This window comes from Mirounga leonina, unplaced genomic scaffold (assembly GCF_011800145.1).
Source record: "Mirounga leonina isolate KUSES-001 unplaced genomic scaffold, KU_Mleo_1.0 Mir_151, whole genome shotgun sequence".
Lineage (NCBI taxonomy): Eukaryota > Metazoa > Chordata > Mammalia > Carnivora > Phocidae > Mirounga > Mirounga leonina.
The window spans coordinates 49,309,216-49,329,083 of NW_023270377.1; the positions used below are offsets into that span (position 1 = coordinate 49,309,216).

General features: G+C 34.7%; 1 protein-coding gene across 2 annotated transcripts in view; it reads left to right on the forward strand.

The window, feature by feature from the left end:
• Positions 1–19,868, forward strand: part of NCKAP1 (NCK associated protein 1) — a 105,555-nt gene that overhangs the window by 56,127 nt on the left and 29,560 nt on the right. For both annotated transcript variants that reach the window (XM_035007588.1, XM_035007587.1), the window contains 9 exons: positions 999–1,057; positions 7,091–7,236; positions 9,097–9,229; positions 13,489–13,608; positions 14,213–14,352; positions 15,239–15,370; positions 18,044–18,262; positions 18,436–18,566; positions 18,849–18,946. In XM_035007588.1, coding sequence (XP_034863479.1) covers positions 999–1,057; positions 7,091–7,236; positions 9,097–9,229; positions 13,489–13,608; positions 14,213–14,352; positions 15,239–15,370; positions 18,044–18,262; positions 18,436–18,566; positions 18,849–18,946 — 1,178 coding nt within the window. The remainder of the gene's footprint in view (positions 1–998; positions 1,058–7,090; positions 7,237–9,096; positions 9,230–13,488; positions 13,609–14,212; positions 14,353–15,238; positions 15,371–18,043; positions 18,263–18,435; positions 18,567–18,848; positions 18,947–19,868) is intronic.

Here is a 19,868-nt window from a genome sequence, read left to right on the forward strand (position 1 = left end):
AGTTAAGGTCTGTCAATCCCAATGTTAATGTTGTATACTCTACTGCCTCTTCATTATTTGAATACTTCAGTCTAACAGATTAGTATGATGTCTTAGTGTTGTAATCTTTAAGTAAAAGATATCCAAAGCCTTGAAAATTTCTGAGTAATAAATACATTTTAGTTTAATCAGTCTTTATCACACTTAAGTAATGAAACTTTTGTAAAGTTGCCTGGTGATACTTGGTTTATAGTTACTTTGAGGAGCTTCACCCTGCTGTCCAAAGCTTCTGTTTACAGGATTTCTGAAGCTCTATTCTAGCTTCTTCAAAATTGGCATGTAAGCACACTGAGAAAGAGTTTAGGAGAGAAGTCTGTACTTTACACATCTCTTAGCATAACTCCCTCCTTATATCAACATCTTTAAAGGATTTGAGAATGACTTCACTGTATTAGCTATTCAGTTATTTTTGTTTTTTTAAGGGTACAGTTTAATAGTGTTTAGTATATTCACATAGCTGTGCAACCAATCTCCAGAACTTTGTCATCTTGAAAATCGAAACTCCATAGCTATTAAAGAGCAACTCCTGATAACCCCTCGCCCCTGACATCTACCAATCTACTTTCTGGTTCTATGAGTTTGTCTACTCCAGGTACCTCATAAGTGGGATCATGCAGTATTTGTCTTTCTGTTACTGACTTATTTCAATAGCATAATGTCCTCAAGGTTCAGCCACACTATAGCATGTGTCAGAATTTCCTTCCTTTTAAAGGCTGAATAATGTACCACATTTCATTCATCTATTCCTCTGTTGATAGACATTTGGGTTGCTTCCGCCTTTTGGCTGTTGTGATTAATGCTGCTATGAACATGGTGTAAATACCTCTTTAAGACTCTGCTTTTAATTCTTTTGTGTACATGACCATAAGTGGAATTGTCTTAGATGTTAAATTTTAAAACTGTGATTATATATTTGTGAAACATTAATTTGCTTTGTAATATTTTTTCTGTTATTGTAGTTGAAGATGGGGAAGTATTTGATTTCAGAGGAATGAGATTAGATTGGTTTAGATTACAGGTAAGAATAACTTAATTTTCATTGTCATTCTGTTTGGGTGTTGAATATTTTAGCTAACATGAAAACACTATTTAATAAGAAAAAAATTCATTGTTGTATACCTGTTGAAAGACTAGTTTTGTGTAACTAACTATAGTTTTTACCTCATAAAAGAAATAGTTTTTTTTTTAAGATATAATCAACATATAACATTTTATTAGTTTCAGGTTTACAACATAGTGATTCATTCATACATACTGCAACATGATCATAAGTCTAGTTAACATCCGTCACCACACATAGTTAGGAATTTTTTTTCTTATGAGAACTTTTAAGATCTACTTTCTTACCAACTTTGAAATGTGCAATACAGTTTTACCAATACAGTCATCATGCTGTACATGACATCTCCAGGACTTACTCTATAACTGGAAGTCTATACTTTTTGTTACCCTCAGCCATATTGCCGAACTCTGGCTCTCCACCTCTGGCAACCAGCAGTTTGTTGTCTGCTATGCATTTAGTTTAAAGTTTTTGTTATTTTTAAAAATTCCACATATAAGTGAGTTCATTTGGTCTTTGACTTTCTGTGTCTGACTTAATTCACTTAGCATAATGCCTTCAGGGTCCACCCATGTTGTCACATGTGGCAGGATTACCCCATTCTTTTGTTGAATAATATTCCTGTGTGTGTGTATATGTATTTACACCACCATTTCTTCATCTATTTATCCATTGGTTGCCACTTAGGCTATTTCCATGTCTTGGCTGCTGTAAATAGTGCGGCATATGAACTTGGGTTTGTAGATATCTTTTTGAGTGAGTGTTTTCATTTCCTTCAGATAAATATCAGAAATGGAATTATTGGACCATATGGTAGTTCTAGTTTTTTTGAGGAGTCTCCATACTGTTTTCCATAGTGGCTGCATCCATTTACATTCCCACCAAGAGTACATGACAGTTCCCTTTTCTCCACATTTTTGCCTTGTGTTTTTGTTAATAGCTTTTTTAACAGATGTGAGGTGACATCTCATTGTGATTTTGATTTGCATTTCCTTGATATTTAATGATGTCGAGCACCTTTTCATGTGCTTGTTAGCTATCTAGATGTCTTCTTTAGAAAAGAGCAAGAGCAAGCATTCAGCTCACAGGCTGTAGTTACTGTCCCCTGACGTGCCAAAAGCTTCATTTTTCTGAAATGCAGAAATAATTGGTATTAGATTTTAAAAGTTTTCATTTAATATATAACTCACATAAATAGTTTTTAAGGGCTTTTAAAACTCAAGCTTAAAATCTTTGCATAACTAAATTTCATGAGGAAATTTAATTGCCATGTAAGTACTTCTAGTAATTATGTGAAAACTGTGGCCTAGTTTTTTCAGTAACTGAATATTTTTAAAATATGTGTATTTTTTTTTTTAAAGATTTTATTTATTTTAGAGAGAGAGAATGAGTGAGAGAGAGCATGAGAGGGGAGAGGCTCAGAGGGTGAAGCAGACCCCCCCACTGAGCAGGGAGCCCGATGTGGAACTTGATCTCGGGACTCCAGGATCATGACCCGTGCCAAAGGCAGTCGCTTAACCAACTAAGCCACCCAGGCGCCCAAAAATATGTATATTTTAAAATAATAATAGTATGTTCTCATTATAAGATATCAGAATGCCCAGAGATAAAGTAGAATATGAAAGTTTGTACTTTTCCCAGTTTCATACCTCAGAAATACTTTTAATAAGTGGTTTGTATCCTTTTAGGTGTTCAAACAGTAAATGGAATTATACTGTATACACACCCATGGTTCTGCAACTTAAGTTAATTTTTGTTTAATTAAAAAGTGAAAATATAACCAATATGTGTTGGTGGAAGAGATTTTTAGATCAACCCAGTCTCAGGAAGGACTCCTAGGAAGAGCATACTTTTCTGGCAGTCTGCTTAGTTCCCTGAGGTAATTTTGCTCTCAGGTTCTTTCCTTCCAAACTCAAAATACATAGGCATTTTTCTCGCTCTTGTTCTTTGTTCTGTGGTTGTGTACTTTTGGAGATGATTTTATAAATGAGGCCACAAGTATTAGGTAACTTGCCTGAGGTTGCAGAGTTGGTTAATGGGAAATCAGGGAAGAACACTTAAAACATCACCACCCCAAAATACTAAATGTGTATATATAATGGGTTGTTTTCTTCCTATTAAAAATGAAATTTAAAAATTAAGATTTCTTTGTTTTAACAAAAGTTGTGAAACAATATAGAAGTAGAGCATATAAAAATGAAAATAAAAGTGAAATTGCTCTACCACAGGATATACACATTTAAAATTTTGAAAGTCACTCATTGTCAAAAAGCTTGAACTATTTGTCTCCTGCTGTCAGTTTGTGAGAGTGCCTAAATCACCATTTGCGTTCAGAAAATTTTAGAGATTTAGAAACATTTCAAATTTACCCTTATTAAATACTTTCAGGATTAGTAACTTACTTATTTGAAGGATTCACTTGAGAATTTAGCTGTGTTTAGTCATATGGCAGAATATAAAGCATTTGTGTAGCATTAAGAATGTAGAACTGATATATCCCTCTGTAAGTTTTTTCTAAATTTTTATGAGATAATTATAAGGATATCACCTGCTATCAGATTCTTTCATGTGTTGTATTCTTGCTTTCATTAGTTTGCTAGGGCTGCCATAGCAGAGTACCAAAGCTGGTAGCTTAAACAACAGAAATTTATTATTTTATAGTTCTGGAGGCTAGAAGTCCTAAGTCAAGGTGTCAGCTGGGTTCATTCCTTCTGAGGGCTATGAGGGGAAATCTGTTCCAGGCTTTTTTTCCTGGCTTCTGGTGATTTGCTGGCAATCTTTGATGTGTTTTGGCTTGTAGATGAGTCACTCTAATGGCATTGTCCCGGTCTCTCTTCATACAATCTTCTGTGCATATCTCTGTGTCCAAATTTTTCCTTTTTTATAAGGATTTCAGTCATACTGGGTTAGGGTCTACTCTGATGACCTCATTTTTAACTTGATTGCCTCTGTAAAGACTCTGTTTCCAAATAAGGTCACATTTTGAGATACTGGGTACTATGACTTCAACATATTTTTTTGTGGACACAGTTTAACCCATAACATTGCTCATAATCATGACTGGGACATACAGTCACTTTCAACTGTAATAACCCTTAAATTTTTAGTGACAGTGGGGCAGAGCATACTGAGGAAGAAAACATGGGACATACAACTAAGCCAGAGAAGTCTTGTCTGAGGGAAAGGGTAAAAGTGCAAGGTGTGAGGCAGTAGCCAGAATCCAGAACATTAGCATAGGCGATAAAGAACAGGTCAACAGTGAAGGTTCCACACCTACAGACTAGTCCATAGGATACAGGAGATAAAATATTAAGTAGTAGTATATAATCTATAGAGGAGTACAGATCCTCTTTTAAAGATGTTATAAATCTGGCTGTGGAGACAGGCATTAAAGATAATGAAAAATTAAATAACAGTTGAAAATTTAGAAGATTAACTTAAAAGATGCCACTGATAGAATATGATTATAAATTAACTATAGTTTTCTTAGAAGGGCGAAAGCTTTTTTTTCAAGTTGGAATTGCTAATAATGATTTTATAGAGAAAGCAGCATTTTGCCCAGACATTGAAAGAAGGGTAGAAATTGAATAGGAAAATAGCTTACACAGGAAAAGGGCAAACAGTGAGCAAAGGGCAAGTAAAGAGACTTTTTAGTTTTAAATATTACTACAAGAAGGAACAAATCTTCACAAGAGAGATGAATGATCTGACCTATCAGTGGTCAGATAGAGGGATAAGAGTTCAGTATCAACACATGGCCAGACAGAGGTGTACAGTTCTCTAGATATCAGAATTCTTGAGAGCAGGGCCAGAAGGATAAGCCTTTGGGAGAATTTTACAATTGCTTTATGCCTCCACTGGAGTCCTATCCAATTTGATCCTAAGATCATTGGTCTTTTATAGGTCATATTCTCCTTTTTTCTAATCTTTAAAGAAGAATTCTTTCTCCGTGTATTCTCTGTCGTTTTTTTCCTACTTCCTAAGGCATCTTGTTCCCTTATGTATTCCAGTAGTCTCTTAATCATCTTTGGTCACTTTTATTTATCTTCTTCCTTTCTGTCATCAGATTTACTCAGGTTGTTCTTATCTTATACTTTTATTTAAACCTGTTTTTTTTTTATAACCGGTTTCTCTTTTCATTGTTAAATATTTCAGATGAGTCTTTTAAATTAAATTATCTCATTTTGTCACCATCCATTTCATCTGAAATTATTTCCACAGTGATATTTTAATTCAGAAATTTTGAAATGGGGGTCAATTAGTGGAAGTCTTTATTGAGTTCCTGCCACAAACGTGGTTCCTCTTTATACTCTAAAGCTGATTAAAGATAAATTAAACTTCAGTTAGACTTAGTTTGTAAAATATATCTAGAGTATACCTTGCCATCAGAATATTGCCCTCATTATTCTTCATTAATTCAAAAACAACAAAATACAAAACTCTGTTTTCTCTGTGGTGTTTCTGTGTTAGTGAATGGTAACCATCCATGTTGTGGCCCCTTGCCATTGTAGGGGCTGAGATTCAATTTTTATCCAATTTACAAGGAAATAATTCTTTAGTCTCTACTATTTCATGGAAACTGGCAGAAGACATATGGGGCTCCTGCATCAGAGACAAAGGACTTAATTATTCACTGCACAGGAAGCAGCATGAGCATCAACATGTATGTCTCATTTTTTCCCTTGCTTCCATGACCCATGGTGGCAGGCCCAGAGGAACCCAGGTGAATGCTATGTATGCAGTAGGTTTGTATTGCAGCTAAGGAACTGAATTTGATGAACCCTCCGTTGTAACAACAGTAAGCATTCTGGCTCTTTGATCCAGAGGTAGATATTGCCTCATTTCCTCAAGTTTGGTAGCTGCAAATAAAACCCTGAGAAATGGCCTGAGTAATGAGTGCTCTGGGCCTTGAATTCTTGGCATATTGAAGATGTGTAGGCACGCATGGGATCCATGAAGGAGTATCTCCCAAAACCAGAATCCTGGCCATCATTCATAATTCATCTGTTGCCCACCTATCTAATCATTTCCCAGATGAAACTCTTGAACTACCACCATTGTAGACCAGACCATCATAATCCTATCTGGATTATTGCCACCACTGCCTCCTAATAGATCTCTGCCTCCTATTCCCTTTCTGTCTACCTTTCCCCAATTCTCTCTTCCACATAGAATAATCTTTCTAAAACAATAATTGGCCACTGCACAGAACCTTTGGTTCACCAAAAGGTTTAAATTCTTTAACGTGGTATACAGGGGTCTGCATGATCTAGTTGAATCTCTTACACCATTTTCTTTCTCTGCTTTTCACTTTAACTGTAGCCATAGTGAACAGTATTTATTCTGTAGACACTCCTTCTATTCTTGTTCTGTGCCTTTCTGGAATGCCCACTGTCCGTGGACAGGTTTCTGCTCTCTGATTTGGTACCCTTATAGTAGAATTTCTTTCCCTTTAAACCTATCCTGATGGTTTTGGTTAAGTTCTATCACCCTATTGGTCAACCTACACTAATTTTTACTATCTTCAGTTCTTTTCTAGAATTCATCAGTTAGTACAGTATGTTTTAATTACTATAATCTAAAACCTCAGTGAGTCAACATGTACAATACTTACTTTCACCTGAGTGTTTCCCATGTATTTTTTCCTCTCAAACTAGTTGGAAAATTTCTTTTGGTAGAGCTAACTTGACAGTTCACTGTTTTATACTTTTAATATTGTAACTTCAGTTCCTTTGGGGTTCTAGATGAATGACCCATATATTAGATTTTGTTTTATTGGCAGTAGTATTTCAGTTTATTTAAAGAATTTTTTGATAGGAATTTCAAGTTTGAGTCACTATTGACAACTTTAAAAATGTGATGTTACTGATACAGTGTCAAAATATACATTAAAAATTTTTCAGTAGTGGGTATTTTTTTTCCCCCAGGTAGAATGTCAAGGCTAAAATCATCGGTCTTTGCTTAAACTACTTTTGTTTTTTACTTTCGCAGGCATACACTAGTGTTTCTAAGGCTTCACTTAGCCTTGCAGATCACAGAGAACTTGGAAAGATGATGAATACAATAATTTTTCATACAAAGATGGTAGATTCCTTGGTGGAAATGTTGGTGGAAACATCAGATCTCTCCATATTTTGGTATGTGGTAATTTTTTTTAAATCAGAATTTGAAATTTTTAGTATCCAAAGATCTCTTTGTTGATCGTTTTTATGATAGTGTCGTCCTTGAGACCATTCGGTAATAGAATAAAGGGAATAGGGGTGCCTGGCTGGCTCAGTCATTGGAGCATGTGACTCTTGATCTCCATGTGGGTTTGAGCCCCACGTTGGATGTAGAGATTACCTAAAAATAAATCTTTAAAAATAAATAAATAAATGGAATAGTTGGCAACTTGCTAACAAAAGGAAGTCTACCAAGTAGGGATCATGTCTTTTGTTTTTTTTTTTAATTCTTTATAAGAGCAACTCTTACTGTTCTGAATTTATTTTTACACTTTTTTTTGAGGAGGTAAAAAACAGTCACTTCAGATTGCCTTAAGATCTTCTTTCGCATCATTAGATTAAGGAAAAAAATTTGTGAATCGGTCAAGTAGAGCAAATGTTGGAAATTAAATAACAAGTAATTTCACTTTGCAGTAATTAGATATTAATATTATGATAATGTGGTGACTACTCCCTCCATTGTGTTCTGTTTTCCTTTGCTCCTATCATAGCCTCTTTAGTTATTTTCTTCCCTCTCTTACTCCCCATATAATGTGGTCCTTGAAGGAAGGTCAGGCTTTTGTTCTTTTAGTGTCTAACATAGTAGGTACTTAATAAATGTTTGAATGAATAAATGAACTTGATTGTGATCAGACTAATAAACAGTGGGAGCAGGTTTCATACATAAGTATTCTGGCTCCAAAGCTGTGCAGTATCAACTCTGTATCTGCTTCTTGGCTTTTTTTCCTGTATGGAAGCTGATCGGAGTAACCTAGTATGTCCCTTTATTTCTACAATGCTGAGATAATCTCAGTGGATAGTGATAGTAGTTTCTGTGTATTGAAAAGCCATTATTATGAATAGCTTCTCATTGTTTTTATTTTGGAAGATACCCCAGTCCACACTGATTTGGGCAGTTTGTTAGGATAGCTTTAATTAGCAGTATTGCAAAAGAAATTCAAATCACCAAACAGGGAAGGCATGAGAGGTTTCTTAAAGAAACTCCTGAAACACAGTATATCACTGAAAAACAATATATCACATGTCAAATTTGCAAGAATTTTAAGATTATTTGGAACCCTGTACTATTGTCTGACTTGGAAAGAAAATGGAACATTTTATGTTTGCGTATATTTGAGCTACAGAAAGGTTCCTATTGGTAAAAGAAGGCTACTGTGATTAAAAAGTCCCTTCCCTTTCCTTGGAAATAAGAATACTTTGAATAATGTTTAAAATGTGTGATTTTTAGTCATATGTAAGTAATTTTTATCCATTTTTTTCTCATCACATTCTTATTTTGTCTGTTACATCCAAAATAAAGACATGTTTATTACTTTTGGTTGTCTTACTATTCCAAGATGTACTATATTTTATTGACTCATATTATTTTATGTTTAGTATCTCCTAAAGCGGGAAGTAATTTAAAATTGATGGTGCATCATTGTTTAATTGACAGTGTTTTTCTTTCTCAGTGGTACATAAAATAGTGGTGTTTCTTACAATTGATAGTGACTTGCCTTTGATAAAAGTTGGTAGTGTGAGATTTGAATGTCATATATTCACATGCCATAGATATGGTTTTTTTGTGTACATTTTTTATTTTAAAACTTGTTACTATTACACAAATATTTTTATTACTCTGTAATTGTTGGTGTATGAAACATACTCTTTGGAAAAATAACTACACTTCAGTTGATAACTTTCATTCACTGGAATCAAATTAAATTAAGTATTGTATCATAAAATTTTTAACTATAAAAATGGTGATTCTAATTTTTAATTTGTTTCCTTATATAGTTTTTATAGTCGTGCTTTTGAGAAGATGTTTCAGCAGTGTTTGGAGTTACCCTCTCAGTCAAGATATTCAATTGCATTTCCACTGCTTTGCACTCATTTTATGAGTTGCACACATGAACTATGTCCAGAAGAGGTAATTTCAGGGTAGTACTGTGATTTATATTTATATGCAGAATACACTAGACCAAACGTGTAGCCGGCTAGATTTCACAAAGTCACAATTACCTGATCTAGCTTCTTACCTAATTTCTCTCTATGCAGAATCAGAACAATGTTTGAATAGGTTAAAATAGATGTAATGTTTATTTGCATGGATGGATAAATGCACATACATATTTTTAAGAACATATCATAAAGTCATTTGGAATTACATTTATTAAATGGTGGGTCAGGTATTCATATTTATGGTAAAGTTACATACAGTAATTGATTTTTTATGCTTTTTCTCTTAAACTATTATTGGAAAGAGTTGAAAATTGAATGTATAGATTACTGACTGTAAACATAAACATGTCGAAGAATTTCACTGACTTGTTAGTATGATATAGTAAACAAAATTAACATTATTAGTATTTGTAAGATATATACAGGCACACATACTTATTAAATAATTGAACTACTCAGTAGTTTTATCAATAATAAGTATCAAAAATGTACTCAGTATTTCTTCTAATCTTTAAAGAAGAAATGCCACTTTGTAAGCGTGTAAGACTATATGTTAAAATTATATGGTCTATTGGGCGCCTGGGTGGCTCAGATGGTTAAGCGTCTGCCTTCGGCTCAGGTCATGATCCCGGGGTCCTGGGATCGAGTCCCGCATCGGGCTCTCTGCTAGGCGGGGAGCCTGCTTCTCCCTCTGCCTCTGCCTCTCTCTCTCTCTCTCTCTGACTCTCATGAATAAATAAATAAAACATTTAAAAAATAAATAAATAAATAAATAAATTCTTTAAAAAAAAAAAAAATTATATGGTCTATTTCTTAACTTAGTGTTGAATTCCTTTACTTAGAACTACAGAACTTGGAGAAAAGAAACTGACAAATAGCAGTAGCATTATTAATGTCTTTAAGTATTAGGTAACATCTGTTGCAGATTGTATTCCAGCAGTACATTCATTGGAAGTAGACTCTGAGACAGAGGTTAGCCTGCAGGAAATTTAGTAAGGACTGCTTTTAGGATTATTACCTGTGAGGATATCAACACCACCAAATTTAATACTTTTATAGAGTTTTTAAATATAATAGATTTTATCCTCAAGCTTTATACCTAAGATATACTATTAATTTTTTCCTCATAATCATCCTTCCCATTAAATTACCCATGAAGTCCTCTTAATTTTATTTGTTTGGTTTCATTTCTTGAATCCGTCTTCTGCTTTCCATTTCTTTTGTCACTCTTGTAGCTCAAATTTGTAATACTCTTCATATGTACTCCTAAATAGTTTTCCTGCCTTCAGTATTTCTGCCTTTAAGACTATCTAATACAGGGCGCCTGGGTGGCTCAGTTGGTTAAGCGACTGCCTTCGGCTCAGGTCATGATCCTGGAGTCCCCAGATCGAGTCCCACATCGGGCTCCCTGCTCGGCAGGGAGTCTGCTTCTCCCTCTGACCCTCCCCCCTCTCATGCTCTCTATCTCATTCTCTCTCTCAAATAAATAAATAAAATCTTAAAAAAAAAAAAAGACTATCTAATACAGTGCCATCAGCGTGTCTCTTTCTTGAAGAATCCTCAGTGATTGTCTCTTGCATATGGAAAAAGTAAAAATTTCTCATCCAGGCATTTAAATCTTCAACAATTTGCACTCTGCTCCCATTCCTTTTTTAAAAAAACTGTGATTAAAGGGACGCCTGGGTGGTTCATTTCATTAAGCGACTGCCTTCGGCTCAGGTCATGATCTCAGGTCCTGGGATCGAGTCCTGCATCTGGCTCCCTGCTTAGTGGGGAGCCTGCTTCTCTCTCTCCCACTCCCCCTGTTTGTGTTTCCTCTCTCGCTGTGTCTCTCTCTGTCAAATAAATAAATAAAATCTTTAAAACCCCTGTGATTAAAATCTGTCTATATCTATCTATATATAATATATGTATGTTATATATATGACATAAAAATCTACCATTTAAATTATTTTTAAATGTGCGGTTCAGTGGCATTAATTACTTTCACAGTGTTGTGCAGCCACCACTACTATCCATTTCCAGAACTTCTGTCATCCCAAGCAGAAACTTTATAATCATTGAGTAGTAATTTCTCATCCCTCCAACTCTTGGTATCCTCTAGTCTATTTTCTGTCTCTAAAAATTTGGCTATTCTGGGTGGTTTATATAGGTGGAACCATGTAGTGTTTGTCTTTTTGTGTCTGGCTTCTTTCACCTAGGGTATTTCTGATGTCTCCCAGATTTTTATCTCCACTCCAGACCTTTCAGATCTAGATTTTCTGGGTATTCTGCTGCAGTTCAGGTGCTTTTAGCCATCTGAAATGTAACATGTCCAGAATAGAGCTGTTGATTCTTTGCATGTTACCCCACCACCATCCTTTGAAGTCTTTTCTGCCTTTTGGCTTCATATATATCCAAACTCCTACCACTTCTCATCATTGTCAAAGCCACATCTTTTTTCCTGCATTATCTTTGTAGTCTCCTAAGTAGTCTCTGCTTCTGGCATTGTTCTCCTAAGATCCGTTCTCAGTACTATAGCCCGAGGCTGAGGCAGATCATGGAGAGACTTTAGTTGTTTTGTTTTTCAACCAGTCTCAGCATTTCTGAGCCATTGTAGGGGAGTAGTGATACCAGATTTGTATTTTAAATAAGTCTAGTACATTTGAAGAAATACTAATTTTTGTTCTGTTTTTAGGAATAAGTGATAGCAAGGGATATGTTTCATCTTTCAGGAGTCAGAATTTGGTTAAATAAAACCCTAAATGTTTATAATTTGAAATCTTACCTCAAGTAAAGTGAACCAATATTTAATTATATCTGGCCTGGAGATTCCTTTTGGTTTGGCTTCCTCTTAAAGTTTTCAAGGGCATTTAGAATAAAATACGTTAAAATATCATGATAGATCTAGGAACAGTTACTTTAGGTGTTTAAGTATTTTTATATTCTTGTATATTACATTTATTTTAGCAGCATAGAAATACCATATGTAAACTGTATATTTGTTACGTAATTATGGAAGATCTGGTAAGGTAAACTTTCAAAAATTTATCTCTATAAAGTATTATTAATGTGTAGTGCAAAATTTTATAGCATTATATACTCAACATTCCAGTTACTATTGTCAAGAAAAACCTATTAAATTATTATGATAGCCACCAAAACTAAAAAGATACAGAATCCTATAGAGATGGATGGATTTGCGTGAGTGTATGTATACATATACATATCTAATCTCCTAAAAATTAAATATAATGTGTCGTTCCCCCCCACCCCGTTGTGTTCAGAAACATTTGATTTTAGGGAGTTGAATGCCTTGTTAATTTCTTTGTTTTACTGACCTGATTTCTAATAATTTAAATTAAATATTTAAGCTTTTCTGGGGCGCCTGAGTGGCTCAGTCATTAAGTGTCTGCCTTCGACTCAGGTCATGATCCCGGGGTCCTGGGATCGATCCCTGCATCAGGCTCTCTGCTCAGCGGGAAGCCTGCTTCTCCCTCTCACATTCCCCGTTTGTGTTCCCTCTCTCACTGTCTCTCTCTCTGTCAAATAAATAAAATCTTAAAAAAAAAATATTTAAGTTTTTCTGTTTATAAGATCTTTGTATATATATGTATATATAGTATATACGTGTGTGTGTGTGTGTGTATGCATACATACATGTCAGTTACGATTAGAAAACATTACTCTAGGGCGCCTGGGTGGCTCAGATGGTTAAGCGTCTGCCTTCGGCTCAGGTCATTAACCCTGGGGTCCTGGGATCGAGTCCCGCATCGGGCTCCCTGCTAGGCGGGGAGCCTGCTTCTCCCTCTGCCTCTGCCTCTCTCTCTCTCTCTCTGACTCTCATGAATAAATAAAACATTAAAAATACATATTAAAAAAAAAAAAAGAAAACATTACTCTAAATGTGTTCTTTCACATCCTCTGATTGGTAGTTTAGTATTTTAAGATCCAGATGTACGACCTTGCGAAAATTGAAAATTAATCGTTTTCATATTGAAATACTGGTACTCTAAGATCCCTCCAATCATACTTTTCTTGTATAATCACCAAATACTTTGTCAGCTGTGTAAATACAGTATGGTAGGTTAGTTCCAAGAGATAAAAGTGATCTAGAACATTCCCTACCCCCACTCCTCCGTGTACAATAGACTTTAAATTTATTTTCCATGTTTATTTAAAAAGTATTTTAATTCGAACTACTTTCTTATAACTTTTATTATTGTTGTTATTATTCTGCTTTGACAGCGACATCATATTGGAGATCGCAGTCTTTCCTTATGTAATATGTTCTTGGATGAAATGGCCAAACAAGCTCGAAATCTCATCACTGATATTTGCACAGAACAGTGTACTCTTAGTGACCAGGTAATAATTCACATATTTCCTTACAGACAGGAAGTTTGTGTATGAAGTCAAGAAAATTAACTGTTAGCCAGGGTTTTTTTTGAATTTTCTGTCTTTTTTGTTAAATTCTTAGTAAATCTCATTACCTCTTCTTATAAAACTCCATTTTTCGGTTTTTAAAAATTTGCCACTGTCTTTAGGATTACTTACTGCTTAAAATCCAACCTGTAGCTTGGCATTCAAATCCCTTCCTCATCGCTCAAACTGTGTACTTCACCCTGCTGCACTTGATGCTTACCACCTAGTAGTTCTCACTAAATTCTGAACTTTTCCTTCTCATTCTTTGCTTGCCTAGTCTGTTTTTACTTATCCTTTAAACTTTTGCTTTGATAATAACTTCCTCTATGAAGTTTTCTTCACACAAGATTTACCTGTTTCTCTTTTCTACCAAGCTGTGTGAGCTCCCCGAGCTAGCTAGGTAAACTGCATCTCACTTTATACCTCTGTTCTTAGTGCTAGATGGCATTTGCTGCATTGTCTGGATTCAGCTAAGGTTTGCTTAAATAGTTAATGTTTTTTCAAAATAATTGGTGTAATGTAAGATTTCATTTCTTTTTACATTTAGTTGCTACCCAAGCATTGTGCCAAAACCATTAGTCAAGCAGTGAATAAGAAGTCAAAAAAACAGACTGGTAAGAAAGGGGAACCTGAAAGGGAAAAACCAGGAGTTGAGAGTATGAGGAAAAACAGGCTGGTAGTGACCAAGTAAGTCATCCATTTTTATTATATCTTTTTGTTACAGGTAGAAGTTTTTCATTTTTTTGTATGGCATTAGTACTGAGGGAATGCTAGTAATTATAAATCCTTCATTTCTTCGTCATTTATTATTATTATTATTATTTTACTTTTGTAAACTTGAATAGTTAGTGCTTATTTCCAAAATACAGATTTTGGATTTTTGAAGAAAATTCGTGTAATAGGTAATATTTGTCTTTATATACTGAATACTGAAGGCTAAGAATCTGTCTAAAAATTTGGAGGGGTACACTATATAAGCAATCCATAGTTTTCCATTTATTTAAAATCAGATAGCCTAAGACTTTATTTTGGCATGTGTTATATTAGAACATACATCATTTTTAAAGTGGATATATCAGACTAGATATTACTAAGGATTGTGTGTTTGGAGGGTAGGCATTGGTGGGCAATGTAAACTGTATATTTGTTACGTTGTTTAAAGTAAAACATGAACATTGAACATTGTTTAAAGTAAATTTTCTACTTACTTGCCTTTTTTATGTTGAGCAAGCTGTTTGCTGTTTTGTAGACAACTTTCTTCCTCCAATACAGAAAGTAGAGCAAGATTTGGAAATGATTGTCTTTATGAGCATGTAATAGGCTCTTACTTGTATATTAAATTAGTATAGTCATTATCATCTGAACAGAGAAACAAATGAGTATTACTGTCTTTAGAAAACTGCTCTCATGTTAGTAATATCCTTAAAGATTTTGAACTTGTCAGTTTAGGAAAGAAAAATACCAAATTCTGCAATTATTATCCCCAAATAAGGTCTGATATGTTTATAAAAGTAATTTTGTATTGCTATGATGAAATGAACATTTTATTTACTGTTTATTAATATTTTTTCAGCCTTGATAAATTGCACACTGCACTTTCTGAGTTGTGTTTCTCTATAAATTACGTACCAAACATGGTGGTTTGGGAACATACCTTTACCCCACGAGAATATTTGACTTCTCATCTGGAAATCCGCTTTACTAAGTAAGAAAGAATATAAACTATTTTTGTTGGTTCAGTTAATGAGTTTGTTATGTTCTTCATATCCATATAGTGTTTACTTTTATGAGGAAAAGTATTAGTAGAACTGATACAGTATCGAGAATAATGAATGCGGAAGCATAGAGAATAGTGGACTGGCAATTACTTAAATTATCCAGATTCTTGTCCCATACTTGTTATTAGCTAGTCGTAACACTGGACAAGCCAGTTAATCTCTGTGAGCCTTAGGTTCCTTATAAGCAAAATGGGAAGATTGGAGCAAATCAGTGTATTTCAGCTGACAGGTGGCAACCAAATAGGGTCATGAAATCAGTGTAGAAGGTTGTAGTCAGCATTTAAAAAAAGAAAGAAGAGGCAGGGAAGGAAAAGAAACAGGGAAGAGTAGGAAAAATCCATGCACTGCATGTAGTGAATATAAATACTGCTTCATGAAACTCTTCACTTACATATATGTATGTATGCCAGATACAAATCTTTTAGTTGGTTACAGTTAAATGTTTGAAAACATCAGAACTAGTGAATTCTTATCTTTTCTGAATTCAAATGTATGCTCTTAAGCCAGTAGAATTCTAGACTCTTGAGGCATTCCTAATTAGAGTGTTATAAGTCTTATATGTGTTTCTTGAAATCATACTACATGTGATATCAGAAACCTTTCAATTTTATAAATGTTGCTTCAACCTTTTTTCTAAAGTTACACACTTATTTATTAAAGAAAATATAGATTGATTTGAGAAGTTTTTCTTGGAACGCCTTAGAACAATTTATAAAACAAAATTTAGCCAAGGATTTTTCAAAGTTTTGTAGTCATTAACAAGTAGTATTTGTACCATATGCTTGACATTGTGTTAAGTACTATAAGTAGTAATGAAATAGTATAAAGTTTAGAGCTACAGTTTGTGAGAAGACTACAACAATTAGAGAACAAAATAGGAGAATATATAAGTGGGCACTAAAATGTGTGTTAAATCATCAGTTGCCTAGTCAGGTGTTAAACAAAGACTGTCTTTTGCTGTCCTTTAGTAAGGCAGGCATCCTGACAGTGAAACCCAGAATAGTATTTAGACCAAAGGGATATTATGCACTCTGGTATTTATTATTCTCAACTCGGTGGGGGTTGTTAAGAGTGGTGGGTGGAAGATAGGGTTCACTTTACAGCTCCCTTGTTTTCCTTCTGTATGTAGTCTGGTCTGTTAATCCATAGAGAAACAGATGTTCTTTTTACAAAACATCTACTTAGTTATCAGGATCAAGGCAAGGCTGTAAACTTGTTTACCTGGGAAAGATTTTTATGCCAAAACAAATAGCTTGTATTAGTTGGTTGATTTTTGCTGATTACTTGAACACAATCTTAGGATTTTAGGGGTTATATACAAAGATAGCAGTTATTGCCTTGAGTTGGTCTTCTGGGATTATTTCTATTGATGGGATTTGTCATCGTCTTTAAAGATTTATCCTTACAAATACAAGTTTAAGATTTTACAAATCTAAAGCTTAGGGGGTTTTAAAGATGGTAAGATAGGGAAGGCCAATGTAGGAAAAGATCAGGTAGGAAAGTATTTTCAAAATTTGTGTTTCCTCTTAGGCTTAAAGTTTATTGGGATATAAACATAACAGATCTGTATTTTATGTGCTACAAATGATTAAAAAACAATAAAGTTTTTGTTTGTTGCCTTGTTTTGACTGTCATGCATTTTGTTGAGTGGCAGCACTGCCGGGCAGATGTGGCCTCAAACCCTAGATCTGCTACTTCCAGACAGAGTGAACTTTATCATTTACTTGAGTTCTGAGCCTTAGTTTTTTGTTTTTTTAATCTGTGAAATGGTGGTGAAAATAACTACATCGTAGGGTTATTAAATATGAGGATGATCAGTATAAAGCCAAAAAACAAAAAACAAAAAAAACTACCAGCACGTAATAGTGCCAGGTGAATTTGAGCTATGGATTAGATAGTCCATTTTACTTGCTACAGACGGTGTATCCTGTTAAAGGAATTTTTAAAAATTTTTATTTATTTACTTTAAAGATTTTATTTATTTGACAGAGAGAGACGGAACACAAGCAGGGGGAGTGGGAGAGGGAGAAGCAGGCTTCCCACTGAGCAGGAAGCCCGATGCGGGGCTCGACCCCAGGAGCCTGGGATCATGATCTGAGCCGAAGGCAGACGCTTAATGACTGAGCCACCCAGGCGCCCCTTATTTATTTATTTGACAGAGAGGCATAGCGAGAGAGGGAACACAAGCAGGGGGAGTGAGAGAGGGAGAAGCAGGCTTCCCACCAAGCAGGGAGCCTGGTGTGGGACTCCATCCCAGGACCCTGGGACCATGACCTGAGCCGAAGGCATTAGCTTAATGACTGAGCCACCCAGGCGCCCCTAAAGGAATTTTTAAAACCATCTTTATTGTTAAATCATTTTTAATATTGAATTAGAATTTTTTAATCATATTTAATCATATTTCTACTTTATTGTAGCTTTTAGGTGTTCATTCTTTTTTTAAGGTTGTTTCTTTGGAAGATAATGACAGTAACTTCATGGCTTTGTAACAAATTGTATTTTAAAATAATGTTATTGCTTATTTAATATTAGATATCAGTAGGTTGAATGGCCTATTCACATAAATGGCAAAATCAGTTCTTTTATTCCCCACTCCCCAGGTCAATTGTTGGAATGACTATGTATAATCAAGCCACACAGGAAATTGCAAAACCGTCAGAGCTTCTAACAAGTGTAAGAGCATACATGACTGTACTGCAGTCAATAGAAAACTATGTGCAAATTGATATTACGAGAGTATTTAATAATGTTCTTCTTCAACAAACACAACATTTAGACAGTCATGGAGAACCCACCATTACAAGTCTATATACAAATTGGTAAGCACATTTAGAAATTTGGAGTGATAAAAAGTTACTTTGTCATGAACTGCTTAAGTTATTTTTTATCAATAAGTGCTCATTTTTGTTATCAGTCAACTTACACAGGAATGTATACCATAGTAAATTTTGACTTAATTTCTCCTTTTTATAAATTTACTTTTTCTCCTTAGGTATTTGGAAACTTTGTTAAGACAAGTCAGCAATGGTCATATAGCTTATTTCCCTGCAATGAAAGCATTTGTGAACTTACCTACAGAAAATGAATTAACATTCAATGCAGAGGAATATTCTGACATATCAGGTGAATAAAACTATGACATGTTTTATAGAGTGAAGAAACCTTGATTCCTTTGGCTTTTGATTGTTATGACTATTTTCTCTCAATTACATTCATTCAATGCATAATCATACATTATATCTTAGACTTACCTGTGCATTTGTGTTACCTTTTTTATTCTGGAGACTTCTCAGGATATTTGCATTAATAATTTGCTTCTATAATGGAACATTCCAATATGTTAATATTCATTTTCTTAAAGTGTTTGCTCTGTCAAAGTATAAAATTCATTACATTTCCTTTCAGAAATGAGGTCATTATCAGAACTCCTAGGCCCATATGGTATGAAGTTCCTAAGTGAGAGCCTTATGTGGCATATTTCATCACAAGTTGCTGAACTTAAGGTAATACAGTCTATATCAGTTTTAGCTTTGAAACACTAATTCCTGAAAAACATTTCAAGAATATGAACAGTAAGCCTAGAATGTTAATTACTTTAATCCAACCTGAAAGTTCTCATATGTAATTATAGAGCTAGCATGGCCTTTCAATAGCATTTTCATTTAGTACTGTCTCTTTTACAGATGAAAAAACTGAGAGCGTAGAGAGGTGAAATGACTTGCTAAAGGAGACTAAAACTCAGATTTCTTGACCTTTGGTCATGTTTTTATTCTGTTTACCATGATGCTTTTCTTTGAATGACTGTTCAAAATTCCAGCCAAAGTCATTTATTTGAATTTGTAGTTTGAATGTATTACTTTCCACAGATTATATTACAGACATTATTAGGCTCATTGGGTTTTTTTTTCCCCCCTAAGTAATCTCTACATGCCCAGTGTGGGGCTCAAACTCATGACCTGGAGATCAGGAGTCACATGCTCTATCAACTGAGCCAGCCATGCACCCCTAAGCTCCTTGTTTTTTATTATTAAGTAATCTTTTAAATTATCTTATGCCCTTTAAGCTGGATAAAAAATATGCCTTTAGTTAGCATTTGGGGCGCCTGGGTGGCTCAGTCGTTAAGCATCTGCCTTCGGCTCAGGTCATGATCCCAGGGTCGTGGGATCAAGCCCCACATCGGGCTCCCTGCTCAGCGGGAAACCTGCTCCTCCCTCTCCCACTCCTCCTGCTTGTGTTCCCTCTGTCACTGTCAAATAAAATCTTAAAAAAAACAAAACAAAACAGAATGCTTAGCATTTTATTAAAGATGTAAAAGGGCTGAAGCAACGGCATTTTAAATGACTTTTTTTTTTAAATCCTTTTAGAAATATCCCAGTGTTAAGGTGATTTATATTAAATGAGTCTGTGTATATAATAGCTATCAAG